The following is a 15,411-nucleotide window of genomic DNA, read 5'->3' on the forward strand; positions in this document are numbered from 1 at the left end:
ATGACGATCATAAAACGCATTTTCTAAAATCAAAAGTTTGCCACACTTACAAAAAGAATTTCAAAGGAAGTAAAAACAAAAATAAGAGTAAAGTTGTATATCCTGCCTATCCATCCAACTAGTATGTTTGAGCTATTAGTTAGCAGTATACTGTGCAACCACAGATTAGGCATTTGTGATAGGAATACTTAAATTTCCCTTCCGTGAAGCATAATTTCACACACACACACACACACACATACATATGTGCACACATACATGGATACATACAGAATATTATTGTTCACAAAAGAATATTGTTTTGTCATAACACAGAACAATTGAGTTTTCATGACGCTGTATTACATGATTAAATTATGCTGAAAATATTCCGGTACATTTTGAGAGAGATGCAATTAGCAGATTTCATTCATGTATAAATGTCATAGAGTAAACTGTGACAAACTAGGAAGAATGCTTTGTCACTTAGCAATACAATACTATGGGGCTACTGTCACATTTGTGGGTTAGCACCGACCAAAATGGTATTACATGGCCCATGACTATATTTTCCATTCTTGGTGAATGCATGAATATAGAGGCCATCCCTGTGAAAGGCAACTGTATCCAATGAGAAGAGTCATTTTTTCCCAATTAAATTTATTTCTATCTCATAAAAAAATCACAAAAGTTGTCCATATCAATCTGTGGGGTAATGTGAAATGACAACATATATATACATCCCTTCGTCAAGTTAAACATTTTTTTCTCCTCAGATATTTATTCTTTAGACCAAAACTATTTGAAAATCTTTCTTCTAGAATTTGAGACATACAACATGTAATCGTGATTGTAGTCACCTACAGTGTGATGTGTGGTTAATTTCATTTGCATTTCTGTCTTTGAGAACACAGCTTGAGTTGTTGGTACAGGCACATGAACTGTCAGGGTCTACCTGTAGTTCATATACTGACGCTTTAACACTAAGAGCAATATTAAATTTGGAGATAGAGTCTTTATAGGAATAATTAAAGCAATACAAGATCAATGAGCAGGCTCTAATCCAAGTTGACGGTGTTCTTGTATGAAAATACAGGACACAGGCAATACAGACCAAAGGACAATTATGTGAAAAAACACAGCAAGAAGGGACCTTCTGTCAGCCAAGGAGAAAGGCTTCAAAAGAAAGCTAATTTGCTGGTGTTTTGATCATGAACTTCTGTCCTCTAGAAGTGGGAAAAAATAAAGCAGTATTGTCCCAGGCTGTAGCTCTTGGTGGGGGTAGCCTCAGGAAGGTAAATCATCCATAAAGCACACCAACCTCAGCACCAACACCCAATACAATGCTACGGTCACCATTTCTTTTATGAGAGCACTCTTACAGCACCCCTGATTCCACAGACGATGTCAGTGAACCCGTCTTCCTTTCAGTTTTTATCTCATGGATCATGAACTCCTAGAGAACACACATTGTCTATTAAAATTAGTGGAAGATGATTCCACTGGTTTATTCAATATTTAATGTGAGTTAAAGGACAGAAATAGTCCCTTCTTCATATGTTCAGGATAATTCAATAAGCATAATGCTCTTTCCAAAAATACAAATTAGTAAATACTTGAGGCATGGAAATCAAATCGCATTTTGGTGTTATTGTTATTTAATTTTATTGACACTTTCAAGTTTTAGTGTCATGTTGCAATATTAGAAAAGACTGGTAGATATCTGAGTCCCAAATACATCAACTCACTTGCTTAGTTTGTAAAGGTGTTGCCACAACCTAATATTTGTTGTTTTCCTGTTCTCTGGACTGACATACACTTATCTGTTTTGTAAAATATTCAGTATACCGAGAAAGTTTGTCATCTTTAAAATGCTTACCTAGAATGCCACTTTGTCATTTTATCCCATCCCTAGTTGTATTTGCTTTACAAAAAGATCTTTTTAGAACCTAAAATGCCACCAACTACATAATATAATGAGTCGTGTATTATTGCTACCCAAAGGCCTGATTGGAGACTCAATAATTCAGCTTGTGCCCTCTAATGTCTGAACAAAGTACCTACAGTATGGAGCACCATCATCTTCACACTGGCCCTCAGAAAGTAAATTATGAATCACAGAGTTTCAAATACACTTGTGAACATCAGTATTCTTTAATGCCTACAGAAAGTATGGCTCACATTTTAATAAAATACATGATATAGAACCATGTTGAGCACATACATATTCACTTTCATAATTTATCATTTAAAGCACGTGTATAATATTATAATGTATAATATACAGCACTCAGATTGAAATAATCCTTGGTAAGAAATATGTGTGTGTGTGCATGCATGTGAGCATGTGCATGCTTGTGTGTTTTATTTATGATAGAGTACTGCACTTTTTGTATAGGAGAAAGTTGATTGCTATACTATGATAGGGCCTTCTCTTAATCCATCTAGGAGAATGTGTGAAGATAACTTTTCAATTGAGCATTTGAAGAAAGAAAGCATTTCATAATTTTTGAATTCTGTTCTGGAATTAGATATTTGTGGCAATTATACATGTGCAAATTTGTACACATAACCAAATACAAATGATTATGTATGCTCACATGTTCACCCACATGAAAAATAAATACACATTAGTAACAACTGATTGATTTAGTAGATACAATATGTATTAACTTTGTTTATTTTTACATTTATGTTTGTAACAGTTAATTAAGTTTCAAGAAAAGTGTGTAATTTCTAACTTGGAAAAAGAAATCCCGACTTTGTCTGCTGGCTTCATATGAATCATTGACAATTTTAAATTATATGAGTAAATTGTTGGCAAAAGCCCCACTTACTTTAAAGATTATAAAAATGTCTTTTAAACCTAAAATATTATTTATAGGGAATACCAAATGCTGGAGATCTCTCACATTAGTATGTCCTGGGCTTATGAAAGACACTAAAAATCCTCCAGTTCCTAGGTATTCAATCCTCTTTAAGAAATGAGTGTTAAGAATCTGAGTTGTGGACATCTAGCATCCCTTTGTGGCTATATCACTGACATGTTACAGTGGTTATTGGTAGGGAACAGGTTCTTGTATCATGATAGAAATTGTTCTGAATTAGGAGTTTCAGATGTACTACTCAATACATACTATATGGGCAAAATGAATACTCCAAGCTAATAAGGTACACTAGAAACTCATACCTCTTTGTTTGATATTTACAACTATGCTGGATTCATTTTCCTCTTCTCTGTCTTGTACATCCAATGTGGATTACACCCAATGTGCTTATCACCCAGGAAAAGAAGGACGCAAGTTGGAGAGGTTGGGAGACACATGAAACTCTACAGCTGATGTTCAACTTTGAGGTTAAGTTAGAGAAACACTTTAGAAGGAGTTATGATCCCATTTCACAATCAGCCTCCTGCCCTAACTCTCCTTATTCCTACCCCTACTCTTCTTGGTCATCTAATTGATCATTTTCAAGAAGGATAAGTCTTTCCCACTTGGTGACTATCTACCCTCAGTAAACTGGTACTAGCTTTAGTTTTAAATACATTCCATCCTAGCATATTATTTCTGACTTTACCAAATTGCCAGACACTCCTGGAACAAATCACCCTCTCCCAGTCATCACCAGCATGTCTGTCCCTTCATCCTTGAGCTGCCCATCCATTTGCTCTTTCAAGAGCTGTCTCCTACATCACTGTGTTCTGTTTTGGTTTTTTTGAGTCACTCCCTTTGTTATGAAGTTCATGTCTTTGCATTTCAGTTCCTTTGTCATTTCACTGTAGCTAGTTCTCTCAATGGCATGGAGTGCAAAAAATCCCCGATTTCTTGTGCATGTACAAGTGCCTTTATTGTGCCCTATTGGTTAGTTGATCACCTAGATGATCACATAGGGATGCTTGATTGAAATTCATTTCATTACCTTTAATCCATTCCAACTAATGGTATCAGCTTGCTCACCATTAGTAGCCAAACTGACCTTATATTTTTCTCCCTGAAAATTCTCATGGTCCATTTTTATATTTTAAATAATAAAACTTTAATTTCATGTGTTATATATGTACATGTGATCTCTCATAACATATATTAAACTTCATAAAAGATGTATCCTTTATTTTGTGCTTTTCCTCTCTGGGCTCCTTTCCTTGATTTTTTCCCCTTACATTCTAAATTATTCAGCTTAAATCTATATCCTATGGGTTATACTATATGTTTTTGTTTCAAAATGTTTATGATACACACATATACATATATTTATATATTATACATATATATCCATATATAGGTGTGGATATATGTGTGTGTATATATATGTATATATACATACATACATATATATACACATATACTTCCAGGTCTTTTTTTTACTCCTTTGCTTTTTGTATAACATCATGTTGTAGTTAATATTTTGGTACAACTGAAGAATGTGAGTCAAATCCAGCTTCATGTATTCAATTTTAATATAAAATGGTTTTTACCATGCTAGTATAACCTCTTATTCTGTGGTTCATTCGTGACTACAAATATGAGATGAATGAGGATCAAGCACTGTTTTCCTTCACCACTGGCTGCAAAATTCAAGACAGTCATTTAACTTCTCCTTCTCGGCTTTCACAGCTATTAAAAATAAAGATAATAATCCTTCCCTCACCTTCCAGGCTTGACATTAAAATCAAATGTGAGACCTCATTAAAAATCATTTCATGCTATATAAATGCAAGAGATTATTTCTAGGAAAATAAATTTGTGTTGTAGAACTGCTGGAAACTAGGAAGAAAATATGTGAATTGACTTCCTCAGCTAGGAGTAGGGAGGGGGGGAAATACTTCAGTGAATCACCCATAACTGTTAAATATCTGTGTTGATGCTCTGTCTGGTTCCGGGGGGCTGTGGAGTTGGTTTGCAATCAAAGGCTTGGTAGCCAGAGCAGCAGGGATGTCATCTTGTAAATATTATGCTTTATTATTGTAGAAGCTAGGTATTTTTGTGGGTGTGTGTAGGTAGGACAGGTTGACTCATGATTTATAAAATATAATGGTATTATCTATTGTAGTCAGGTTGACTCATGGTTTATAAAATATAATGGTATTATCTATTGTAGTATCTCTGAAACAAATATGAGGAGGAAGTCTCTCATCTTGAGTAAGTGCGCTCATTAGCGTCCATGAGGCACTGTGAAATATGTGGTCCCATGTATGATAAGAGCACTGTGATCGTATTCCATTAAGTTTGGAATTTGAGAGCATAGGACTCCTTCAAAGTCAGGAAGATAGAGTTATAGTATGCCTGTTTGGTCCTGTGTTTGAAATCTGTGGTTGGTTAACATTATATTTCCGGCACTGAGAATCAATTCATCTTCTTCTATTATCGTTTAGTGACATGGAAGGGAAGCTTTGAGCAAATCAATGTTTGCGTTTTTAGTTCCGACTTAGCATTCAGCGTTGGTTGAATTTTGAGACATCTGGAGTGATTTGCTGTAAGAAGCCTGATTTCAGACTCTGAAGACTAATTTGTGGATCCAAAATTCCTGCCACTCCCCTTGTCCTTCGCTTCTCTGACTCAGTTACCTAATGTTTCAAAGGAGTCACAAAAGTGATAGAGGCCTCCCAGATTGTGTAATGACAAACGTTGATATCTATGAAGTACTGATCACAATAAACAACACTTACCTGGTATTAGTATTACTATTAAATAATCACTATTGGATTCTTAAATTTTAAGATACTCCCATTCAATACATGTATAAACATACACTGAAAGATAAGCTAGGCACTGGTAGCTCATGCCTCTAATCCTAGATACTCAGGAGGTTGAGATCTGAGGATCGTGGTTCAAAGCCAACCCAGGCAGGAAAGTCTGTGAGACTCTTCTCTCTGATAAACCACTCAGAAAAACCAGAAATGGTGCTGTGACTCAGGTGGTAAAGTGCTAGCCTTGAGCTGAAGAGCTGGGGGACAGCATTCAGGCCCAGAGTTCAAGCCCCAAAACCAAAAAAAAAAAGAAAGAAAGAAAGAAAGAAAGATAAACCATATTATTACATGCAAACATGTATGTTATATGGTTGCACTTCAACATAAATGTTCTAAAATCTTATTTTCAAATATCAATCACTTAATTTCAAAAGCCCAGTTTAGTCATATTCATTCCATTTCAGACACATAGTCCTCACTCTATCATTACATCCCCATTTACTAACAAGAGAAAATACTTCATATCAATCTGTTTAAGAACATTTTATCATCCTGATGAAATGGGTTTGTGGAAAAGTAACATGGAACAAAATTCATGCCAAAAATAATTTTGAATATTTACACTAAGCAATACACAGAAATTTTTTAATATTTAAAGGTATGCATGTAAACATATCAAAAACTCTCTCATGTATGTGCATTCTATTCTATCAGTTTTCCCAAATGCAACTAATTGGAGTTAGTTCTATCAGATAGATAGAAAAACAGACAGACAGACAGACAGACAGACAGACAAATAGATGAATAGATAGATGAGAGATAGACCATTGCAATAGATAGATGATAGATGTTCTATAGACAGATGATGTATACATGTATGTCCATTTAGAGACATGTATAGACATGATGCATATGTCTCTATCTACATATATCATAAATCTATATATGTATTTTTTACATATAGACATATTATGCATTTGCATACCTGCATAGTTTTTTGCACTTTATGTGTTTCTTTTCCAATCTTGAGTAAGGGGAGCAGACCTTTGAAATATATTGTCTTAAACAGAGACAACAGGCTGCCGTGTAGATATTCATATTATTTATTGTTCTTATAGTCAGTCTCAGCAAGTACCAGTCTTCAATAAATTTGGTATTTTCTCTGGTTTTCAAAACATCTTATTATTACTCCGGATGAAAGTATACTATGCATTCTATGTATTGCTATTCCCTGGCCAAGAGTTTTCTTTTTTTATTTTCTTTGTATTTATTTATTTTTTAAATAAGTTTTTTATTGTGAGAATGCTGTACAGAGGAGGGGTTACAGTTACACGAGCGAGGTCATGAGTACATTTCTTATCAAGCATTGTTGCCTCCTCCTTTGTTTTACTCCTACCATCCCTTCCCTCCCACCTCCGCAATGACACCCCCCACCCTGGCCTAAATTGTACAGTTCGTTTTTTGACATAACGTCTTGTACATCTCATTGTTGCAATGGGTCCACCTGTCCCCCTGTTTAAACAATTCGTTTTTTCCCTTCCCCTCCCCAAATTATACCAGCATCAAATACAGTGAAAACAGGGGTTATACCAGGGGGAGGGACATACAAAGCAACAAAAATATCATGTGGTACCTTATAAATACACTAGAAACAATAGCAAGAAAGAAAAAAACACTTGTGTCCTTATCTTCAGGTGCATTTCACCTAACATCAACTTATCTGACCTTTACTGCTTGTCTCAGACATATACTAGTTATTGTAAATAAGGGAAACCATGGGACCTGTTTCTTTTGGCCAAGAGTTTTCTAACAACCACCATTGGTCTCTACACTTTTCAAGCAAAATATCTTCTGGAAATGTCTTTACTATAGGAATGCCCTCATCTCTTAGTCTTTTGTTCTTGTTTCTTAGCTGAATTCTCTCTGTGGTATATCATACATTTTCAGTAACTTCCTAGGAAAAGATTATGGAGTTTGTAAGACTTGTCCATGTGTTAAAAAATAACTAGATTTTCTTGAAAAAGTCTTCCAGAATGGTGAATTATTTTCTTCTGTATTTATCACTGCTTCCTGATCGTGTTAGTAAAAGTGTGAAGGAATTTTTATCCCTTGCATTTGATATGTTAATTTTTTACTATTCCCCATGGAATGGAGAGTAGAATCAGTTTTAACTCTGGTGTTTTGACAGTCTACAATGACTTGTCAGTGCCATCCACTCTACTGGATACCATTAGGATATCATTCACATAAGGTTTTAAGGGAAAGGAGATTATCCTAATTCTGTTATGTTACTTACACTATATTTTGTTGATCTATATAATGTATATTATGTTACAATGTATATGGTGTTACTTAAATAACATGTAATATACTCTATCATCACTGAATAATGACTTTCCAAAATGAATAAGGAAAATATTACTAGAACAAAGTGTCAAGTGAGGAAATTACAACATACACAAGATATTTGTAGGAACAATATTCTGTCAGCAAGGTAAAATATTTCTGTTTGTGTATATCCTCTTGCTTTGGCAGCAGATCACTGAATTTAGAAGTCAGGATTTAGCATTGGACATATTCTGGTATTGCTTATTGTGTGGGCTTTCTTAAACAACCTTTGACAACTAACACTGGAAATCAGAGGGGAAGTTAATTTTGTTCCAAATGCTAACTTATGTGTCAATACTGGGCCTCATGAAGTCTGGGCAAGAGTCCTGAGCTGCATCCATAGGACCTTTAATATTGAGCTTTCTACAAGAAGACATGGCACCACTTTTTAAAATACTTTGCAGTCTATCCTAATGTCAGATAATATGCCCCTTCCTTTTCTGTGCTCCAGTAAGCATATGGGATTAAAATAAATTGAAAGAGCATGTGTATTATTCATTCCTATGCACACATTGGTTGAGAGTCCTCAACCAAATAAAGTAGAAATCAAATCCTACAGAGAAGAAAAAAGAAATCTTGTTAAATAAATATTTCTATTCTGTTACATCACATGATGTTTGAAGTCTAATAACTCTTAGCTTTGAAATGAGTGAATCACAGTTAGTCCTTGTTTCACGCTTGCTTTTTTCCTGTAGCCATTGTTACCTTTCAGGGTATCAGCATACTTTGGAGGAAAGCATTGATTTTTCCACTGATCTGCTCTGTTTCTTCTCTCTGTTTTTAGTGTGCAGTGACCTGGAGTTCAGAGAAGTGGCCAATAGGTTACGGGACTGGTTCAAGGCCCTTCATGAAAGTGGAAGCCAGAACAAGAAGGCCAAAGCATTACTGCGGCCAGAAAGGAGCAGTAAGATTTCTGCATGGGATAAGCTTGATTGTCTTTGAGATTGCAGTTCTATCTATTGGCTCAATTAGGAAAACAAACAAACAAACATTTTACTACTTACCAGATTTACTATTTGTACACAGATGTTACTTCCAATAACATCTGTAATATTTTGTAGAGAAATATACCCTTGGAACAACTCTGATTAGAGGGAAAATATTGTCTGCCTGGGTAATAGGTAAGCTCAGTTAAAATTTAACAATAGGAATTTTGTCAGCAATTTATTGAAGACATAGGAAATAGAATAACAGTTTGTATCTTATACCTATTTTTTGTGGGGGACACGTCTTAAGGTTTGAATTCAGGACCTCATATTTTCTAGGCAGACATTCTACCACTAGAGCCATTCTGCCACCCTTTATAAACTTCAGTTTTGTTGTTGTTGTTGTTGTTTTTGTTTTTTCTGATAGGGTCTCACATTTTTAACTGGATAATTGACTCTACTGCAGCGTATTTGTTTAGGTTTTCTTCATACATTTGGGCCAAATTTGTCATTACATATTGACATAAAATTATATTTCTAACAAAATAGTATCTTGCATATCTTGAAACAAAGTTGTTTTTCTTTGAACATTCATATGCATGCATATAATTTCAAATTAGAGTAATTTTCGTTTTGTAGAGAAAACTCTGAGGTAAGTAATTATAAAGTGTTAGGGCTCAGCATTTTTCATATTTGCAATGTTTATGAATATAAATTTATAGTTTTTATAGCCATATGCTGCTTCATAGTATATATAGTGTATATATAGTATATATAGTGTATATAGTATATATAGTATATATAGTATATATAGTGTATATATAGTATAGTATATGTGGAAAACTAAACTGTTTAAGAGATCACAGTATATAAAATTTGCTAAGCCATAAAAATTAGAGACCAAATATATAAATTCAAAAGCATGCCTTAATATTTTATCTTTTTTAGATTTAAATATTAAAATATTAATATTAAATAGCACATTAAATTAATATTAATATTAAATGTTAAATTAGATAATAATTAAGAAATATCTACTAATTGACTTAATCTAGCATAACTATGTGATTTTAAGTTATGGCAGATGATAGAAATCATTTTTAAGTTGGTTTACTAAAAACATAATTACTTCAGAAAGTGTATCATCTGAATGATTTGATTAAAAATAAATATGTTTCTTCTAATTTTAAATATGGAAAAGATGAAGTGTTAATTAATTTGATCAATGTTCATAAAACCAACAAAAATGTGTCTAAATAGAAAAACTGATAGCAATATACAAAATGCTATCAAACCTTCATAGCTGTTTTCTTTAATATTAAACTACTCTTATTACAGTGTATTTAAATTATTCAAATACAAAAGCATAAGTTTATAAAACATTTAGGCTATTCTCAATTAAAAGACTTTTGAAAGTTTTTGAATTTATAAAACTTTGATAAATATGACAAACATTTATCACTGAGCCAATCAGAATATAGCTTTCCTTATAAAAGTTGAAAATCAAATTAGATAATATTGTCTGGAGGTGTGAACATAGTAAATGCATGTGTGTAGTCCTTCCTTTGGGGAGGAAAAGCTCTAAATCAATGTATATCATTAGTTTACAGATGTCAATAACTATTATATATGCCAGTGATTACAGATTTTAGTGCATTTTTCATAAAGTTATCTTTTTCTAATATGGTTTATATTCCTCAGTATGCTTTCATAAGTCATTGAAAATTAAACAGGATAAATGTGACATCTAGTTTTTAAAAATAGAGCTCCAATTGAGAAGACTATTTGGGGGTGATATCAATTTGGTAAACTTCAGGATGCTAACACTTATGCAAAACTCCCAGATTAGCAGTCTGACTTAGATTAAGATAATGTCTGTTTTTGCTTTTCTGCTCATCTCATGTTCTTCACAGCCAGAGAAAAATGAAGGAATCACTTAAACCCCCAGGGCAAATGAATACATCCTAACTTCTTACCCACATACTGCACACTTTATGTCATGCTGTCTTCACATTGAGAGGAAGATTGACTTGGGAATCAAATGGCTTTAAATATAAAATGCCTTGTCTCAATGTAATGAGGATCTTCCTAGATATAGCAAGATATTCCATCTGTTTAAAACAAAGATTTCTAAAGTTAGTTCATGAATTTTCTTTTTTTATTTCAAGTAATAAAAAGAAAGATCCAGATTATTGCTTGTTTTGGTATTTCTAATTAAGACATCTGGGGTTCTCTTTTTTTATTTAGTATACATTATAACTTTCTCTATAATTAAATTTAACTATACACCTTAGAATGACTAACATATTATCTTAATATATAGACATTTAAATTACATACAAGTAATTTATTCTGTATTTGGCTGAATTATGTTAATGCTCTGTAAAGTAAATTTGTAAAAAAGGTATTAAGTGAACAGCATATTGCAATAAATTTGTCATGTCTTTTCTTCTTGGAAACTTTCTTACTAGATGCCAGGAATGAAAATTTCATTAGCCTTTATTTTTTTCCTTAGAAGACATTAATTGATTTTATTCTTATTTATTTTCATAATTTTTAATATTTTTGAGTACTATACAAAGAAGGCTCAAGTCAGCATAATCAATGTATGAGTAAAATGCATCTTGAACAGTGTCACCAAAGGTGATGATTGCTGCCTCATCTATTTCAATCCCACTCATCCCTTCAAGTTACCTGGTTCCATTTTCACATATGTACATTGAGTGTAATAACAATATCCACTCACAATCCTATAATATTCCAAATAGTAAAAACTAGCTATTAACATTGAAGAATGTGCAGTCTTTAAGTAAACTGCTTCTCACCACATAAAATACTGTGAATTTTATTTTTTGTGTGTGAATTCAGTACCTTACTTTTAGAATATATCCCAGACCACTTTTAAAAAGTACCCTACTTAAAGAAAGAGAACTAACTCTACTTAAAGAAAGACATTTTGGCAGAATTAAAAGCAAAAAGAGGCTTGACACCAGTGGCTCATGCCTGTAATCCTAACTACTCAGGAGGCTGAGGTCTGAGAATCACAGTTCAAAGGCAGTCCATGCAGAAAAGTCCACGACACTCATATCTCCAATAAACCACTCAGAAAAAAGCCAGAAGTGGCACTGTGGCTCAAGTGCTAGTCTTGAGCATGAGGAGATTCAGAGACAGCACCCAAGCCTTGAGTTCAAGCCATAGGACGAAGAAAAAAGCAAAAAGAAAATTTTAAATAAAATTTATGTGTACATTTATATATACTTCACAAAGTAATAAGTGTTATATATAAAGTTACAAGTATTCTTGTAGACTATTTCTGCAGTGCTACTTGAATTTTTTTGTAAAATCCTTGAATGTTTGCATAATGACATCTTACAAACACCAAGAGGTGATAGCCAAAATCAAAGGGGAAAAATATAAATCAAAAGGGAACAAAAATAACTTAGAAGTATAACTATTAGATATTGTTCAATTCGAAGACAAATGAGTCTATGCATCCAAGTATCCTTGTTAACCAAAAACAAGTAATTTTAGAATGATCCCTTTGAGACTAAATTATTTGACAAATATTAAAGGAAGTTAGTATTCTCTTTCCAACCCCATCCCTTTTCTCCATCGTGAGTTAGAAAAACTGGCAACCAAGCAGATTTAGTTCTTCTGTCTTGCTTCTTTTCCTATGAGCACACATACATATTGTTAAAGACATATAGTTAACATACTTATTGTTAATAGACAGTTAACATACTTATTGTTAATAGATATATAGTTGACATACTTATTGTTAATAGATATATAGTTAACATATTTATTGTTAAGAGACATATTGTTAATATACTTATTGTTAATAGATGAGCATATAGACTTATTGTTAATATTTTTTTAAATCACACTTCATATAGAAAATGACAACTTTTTTATTATTACTATCTACTTATTTTAACCTTATAAAATCTCTTTGCTTTGTGGGTTCTTTTCCTTCATTTTTATTATTATCTTCAAATAGTTGTAGACAGGAATTTCTGCTTAACATGTTCACTTGCATGTACAATGCGTCTTGCTCAGCATCGCCCATTCCATCATTCCTCCATCCACACCTGTCCTCTCCATTTTTCAGTTCCATTTTCAAGTGTGTATTTTGAGTATTATGACTGTATTCATTCCCATCTCCATTGTCTGTCCCCCTCTCTCCTGCCCCTCCTCACCTACAGACAAGACATATTTCAGGTTCCTCTTAACTCATTTTGTTAAACTGTGTATTGGCTAGTGGGGTTACATCATAGAATCATACTCCAGCATATAAACCAGAGCCTTGTATGTGATTTCAATATGTTTATATTTTAGGCTAACTTATACATCTTAGAGAAAACTTGAGCCTCTTGTCATTACTCAGATTTTGTTGTTTTAATTGGTGGTGGTGGTCTTGAACTCAAGGCCTAACCTGGGCACTGTCCCTGAGCTTTTATGCTCAAGGCTACTGCTCTACCACTTCAGGCTACAGCTCCACTTATGGTGGACTTTCTTATTTGGTTTGACCTTGAACCACAATCCTTAGATCTCAGCCACCTGAACAGCTAGGATTACAGGCATGAGCCAACAGCATCTGGCTTTGTATCTTTTTTTCCCCTTATTTCTAAATTGACTTTAGTTTATCACCTTTTATATTCTGTAATAAACTTTTTTCTCACAAAAATAAATACCTCTGCTGCATTTGGTCTTGTATTTAAATTTTAAGCCTGTCCATAATTTACCAAGATAGGGTAGGATTCTGGAAACATTCTGCTAGTAAATAAACTAGTACTCTTTTCAATTATTTATTATGGAGCCGAATTTTCTGAGTCATATTTTCCTCATGTATTTTCTATTATTGATAATTACTGTAATAATATTTTTATGTACTGGGATAAAACCTTGCATGACTTTAGTTCTCTTAAATCTATTAAGAACTATTTTATGATAGAGAATTATGTTTCATGTTCATCTGAAAGAAACTTGTAATTTTTTTGTTATTTGTTGGGCTTGCCTGTCAGCATAAATTATTTCAAACCTGTTAATCATTGATAGTTTTGTTCAGATTTTCTATATCCTTACTAGTCTTCTATCTACACATCACATTGATTAATGTCAGAGTGTAGAAATCTCCATATGTAATGAATTTTTCTTGTACACATGCTTTAAGCAAAGAATATATTGCTAATTTTCAGTTTGTTTTTCAATATTTTTAAAACCATTTGCAAGGAAAAAAAGAATTTTTTCCAGAATTCTTTAGTTTTTTTGAGATGTAAATTTTAACCTGCACTATAATGTATTCTAGGCCAAAAGCTCATTTTTGAGTATGTTTTTTTTGTGGCTCACATCTGCTTAAATAAATTATCTCCCATTCTTGTTTTCTTAAAAAGTATCGCTGCTTCCTTCTTAAAAGATATTCTCAGTAGGCAAAGAACTCTGTGTTGAGAGATTAATATTTTTTCAGTTTGCTATTCTAAGATCTTCCATTATATTTTGGCTGACTTGGGTTTTATCTGAACAGTGTGCAATTTTCTTTCTTCTTAAGAACATGTATTTTGCTCCTGGCTGTTTTGAATCGTGTTTCTTATCATTGGTTTTGAGTAATTTGACTATAATGTGTCCAAGTTTTGTTGTTTCTTTCTTTGCGTGGTAGGTATTTTTCCTTTTCAGTGTTTCTAAGATCTTATCTCTGTAGCTTGATTCATTTCATTAATAATGAGAATTGTACCATTAATCTTTGAAATACTTCCTCTTCTTCCATCCCTTCTCAGTCTTCTTCTGTGCCATTTTAGTTACTTCTCTGTTAGAATGATGATTCATTGCTCTTACATATTCTTTTTTATTTCTCTTCTTGATCCTTCCTTCCTTTCCCTCTTTTCTCAAAGGTATGACCCTTGGTGTGACAGAAGTCTCTTAGTGGTCAGTGCTCTGACAAACAGATTTACATGAAAACTACAATCACCATTATTCTATCATGATACAAAGCAATGCTAAAGTTGATTTTTATCATGTGTTAATTAGTTTTCAGTGAAAATAATATCTTCATTTCCTTTGGACAAAATGAATGCTAGTGTTTATTGCTGGATTTTATTATTCAATAATATTTACACGTGTACATATCCAACAAAGTACTTGTTATTATATATGGTGTATGAAAGAAAATTGAACCAAAAACATAAATAACATTATAATATGAATTACCATTGAATAAACACCAAATTATTACCAAATACTTTCTGGTAACGTAATCACCACAAATCTCCTGACTGACATATATTCACACATTGACTTTACTTTGAAACAAATCACACAATTTAGGGCCTTACTTTTTTTTTTCTAAAGCAGGTTAAACAGTACAGAATTTCTTTGTTCTCTATACTTTGAGAGAACTTCTCATCAGATTTCCTGGACCTACCTAATGATTAGCAT

At 33.1% G+C, this 15,411-nt stretch overlaps 1 protein-coding gene across 1 annotated transcript in view; it reads left to right on the forward strand.

The window, feature by feature from the left end:
- Spock3 (SPARC (osteonectin), cwcv and kazal like domains proteoglycan 3) overlaps positions 1-15,411 on the forward strand; it is a 248,324-nt gene that overhangs the window by 218,090 nt on the left and 14,823 nt on the right. The window contains exon 7 of the mRNA XM_070016519.1: positions 8,838-8,957. Coding sequence (XP_069872620.1) covers positions 8,838-8,957 — 120 coding nt within the window. The remainder of the gene's footprint in view (positions 1-8,837; positions 8,958-15,411) is intronic.

Source organism: Dipodomys merriami, unplaced genomic scaffold (assembly GCF_024711535.1).
Source record: "Dipodomys merriami isolate MVZ:Mamm:240054 unplaced genomic scaffold, mDipMer1.0.p SCAF_12, whole genome shotgun sequence".
In the NCBI taxonomy this organism is placed as follows: domain Eukaryota; kingdom Metazoa; phylum Chordata; class Mammalia; order Rodentia; family Heteromyidae; genus Dipodomys; species Dipodomys merriami.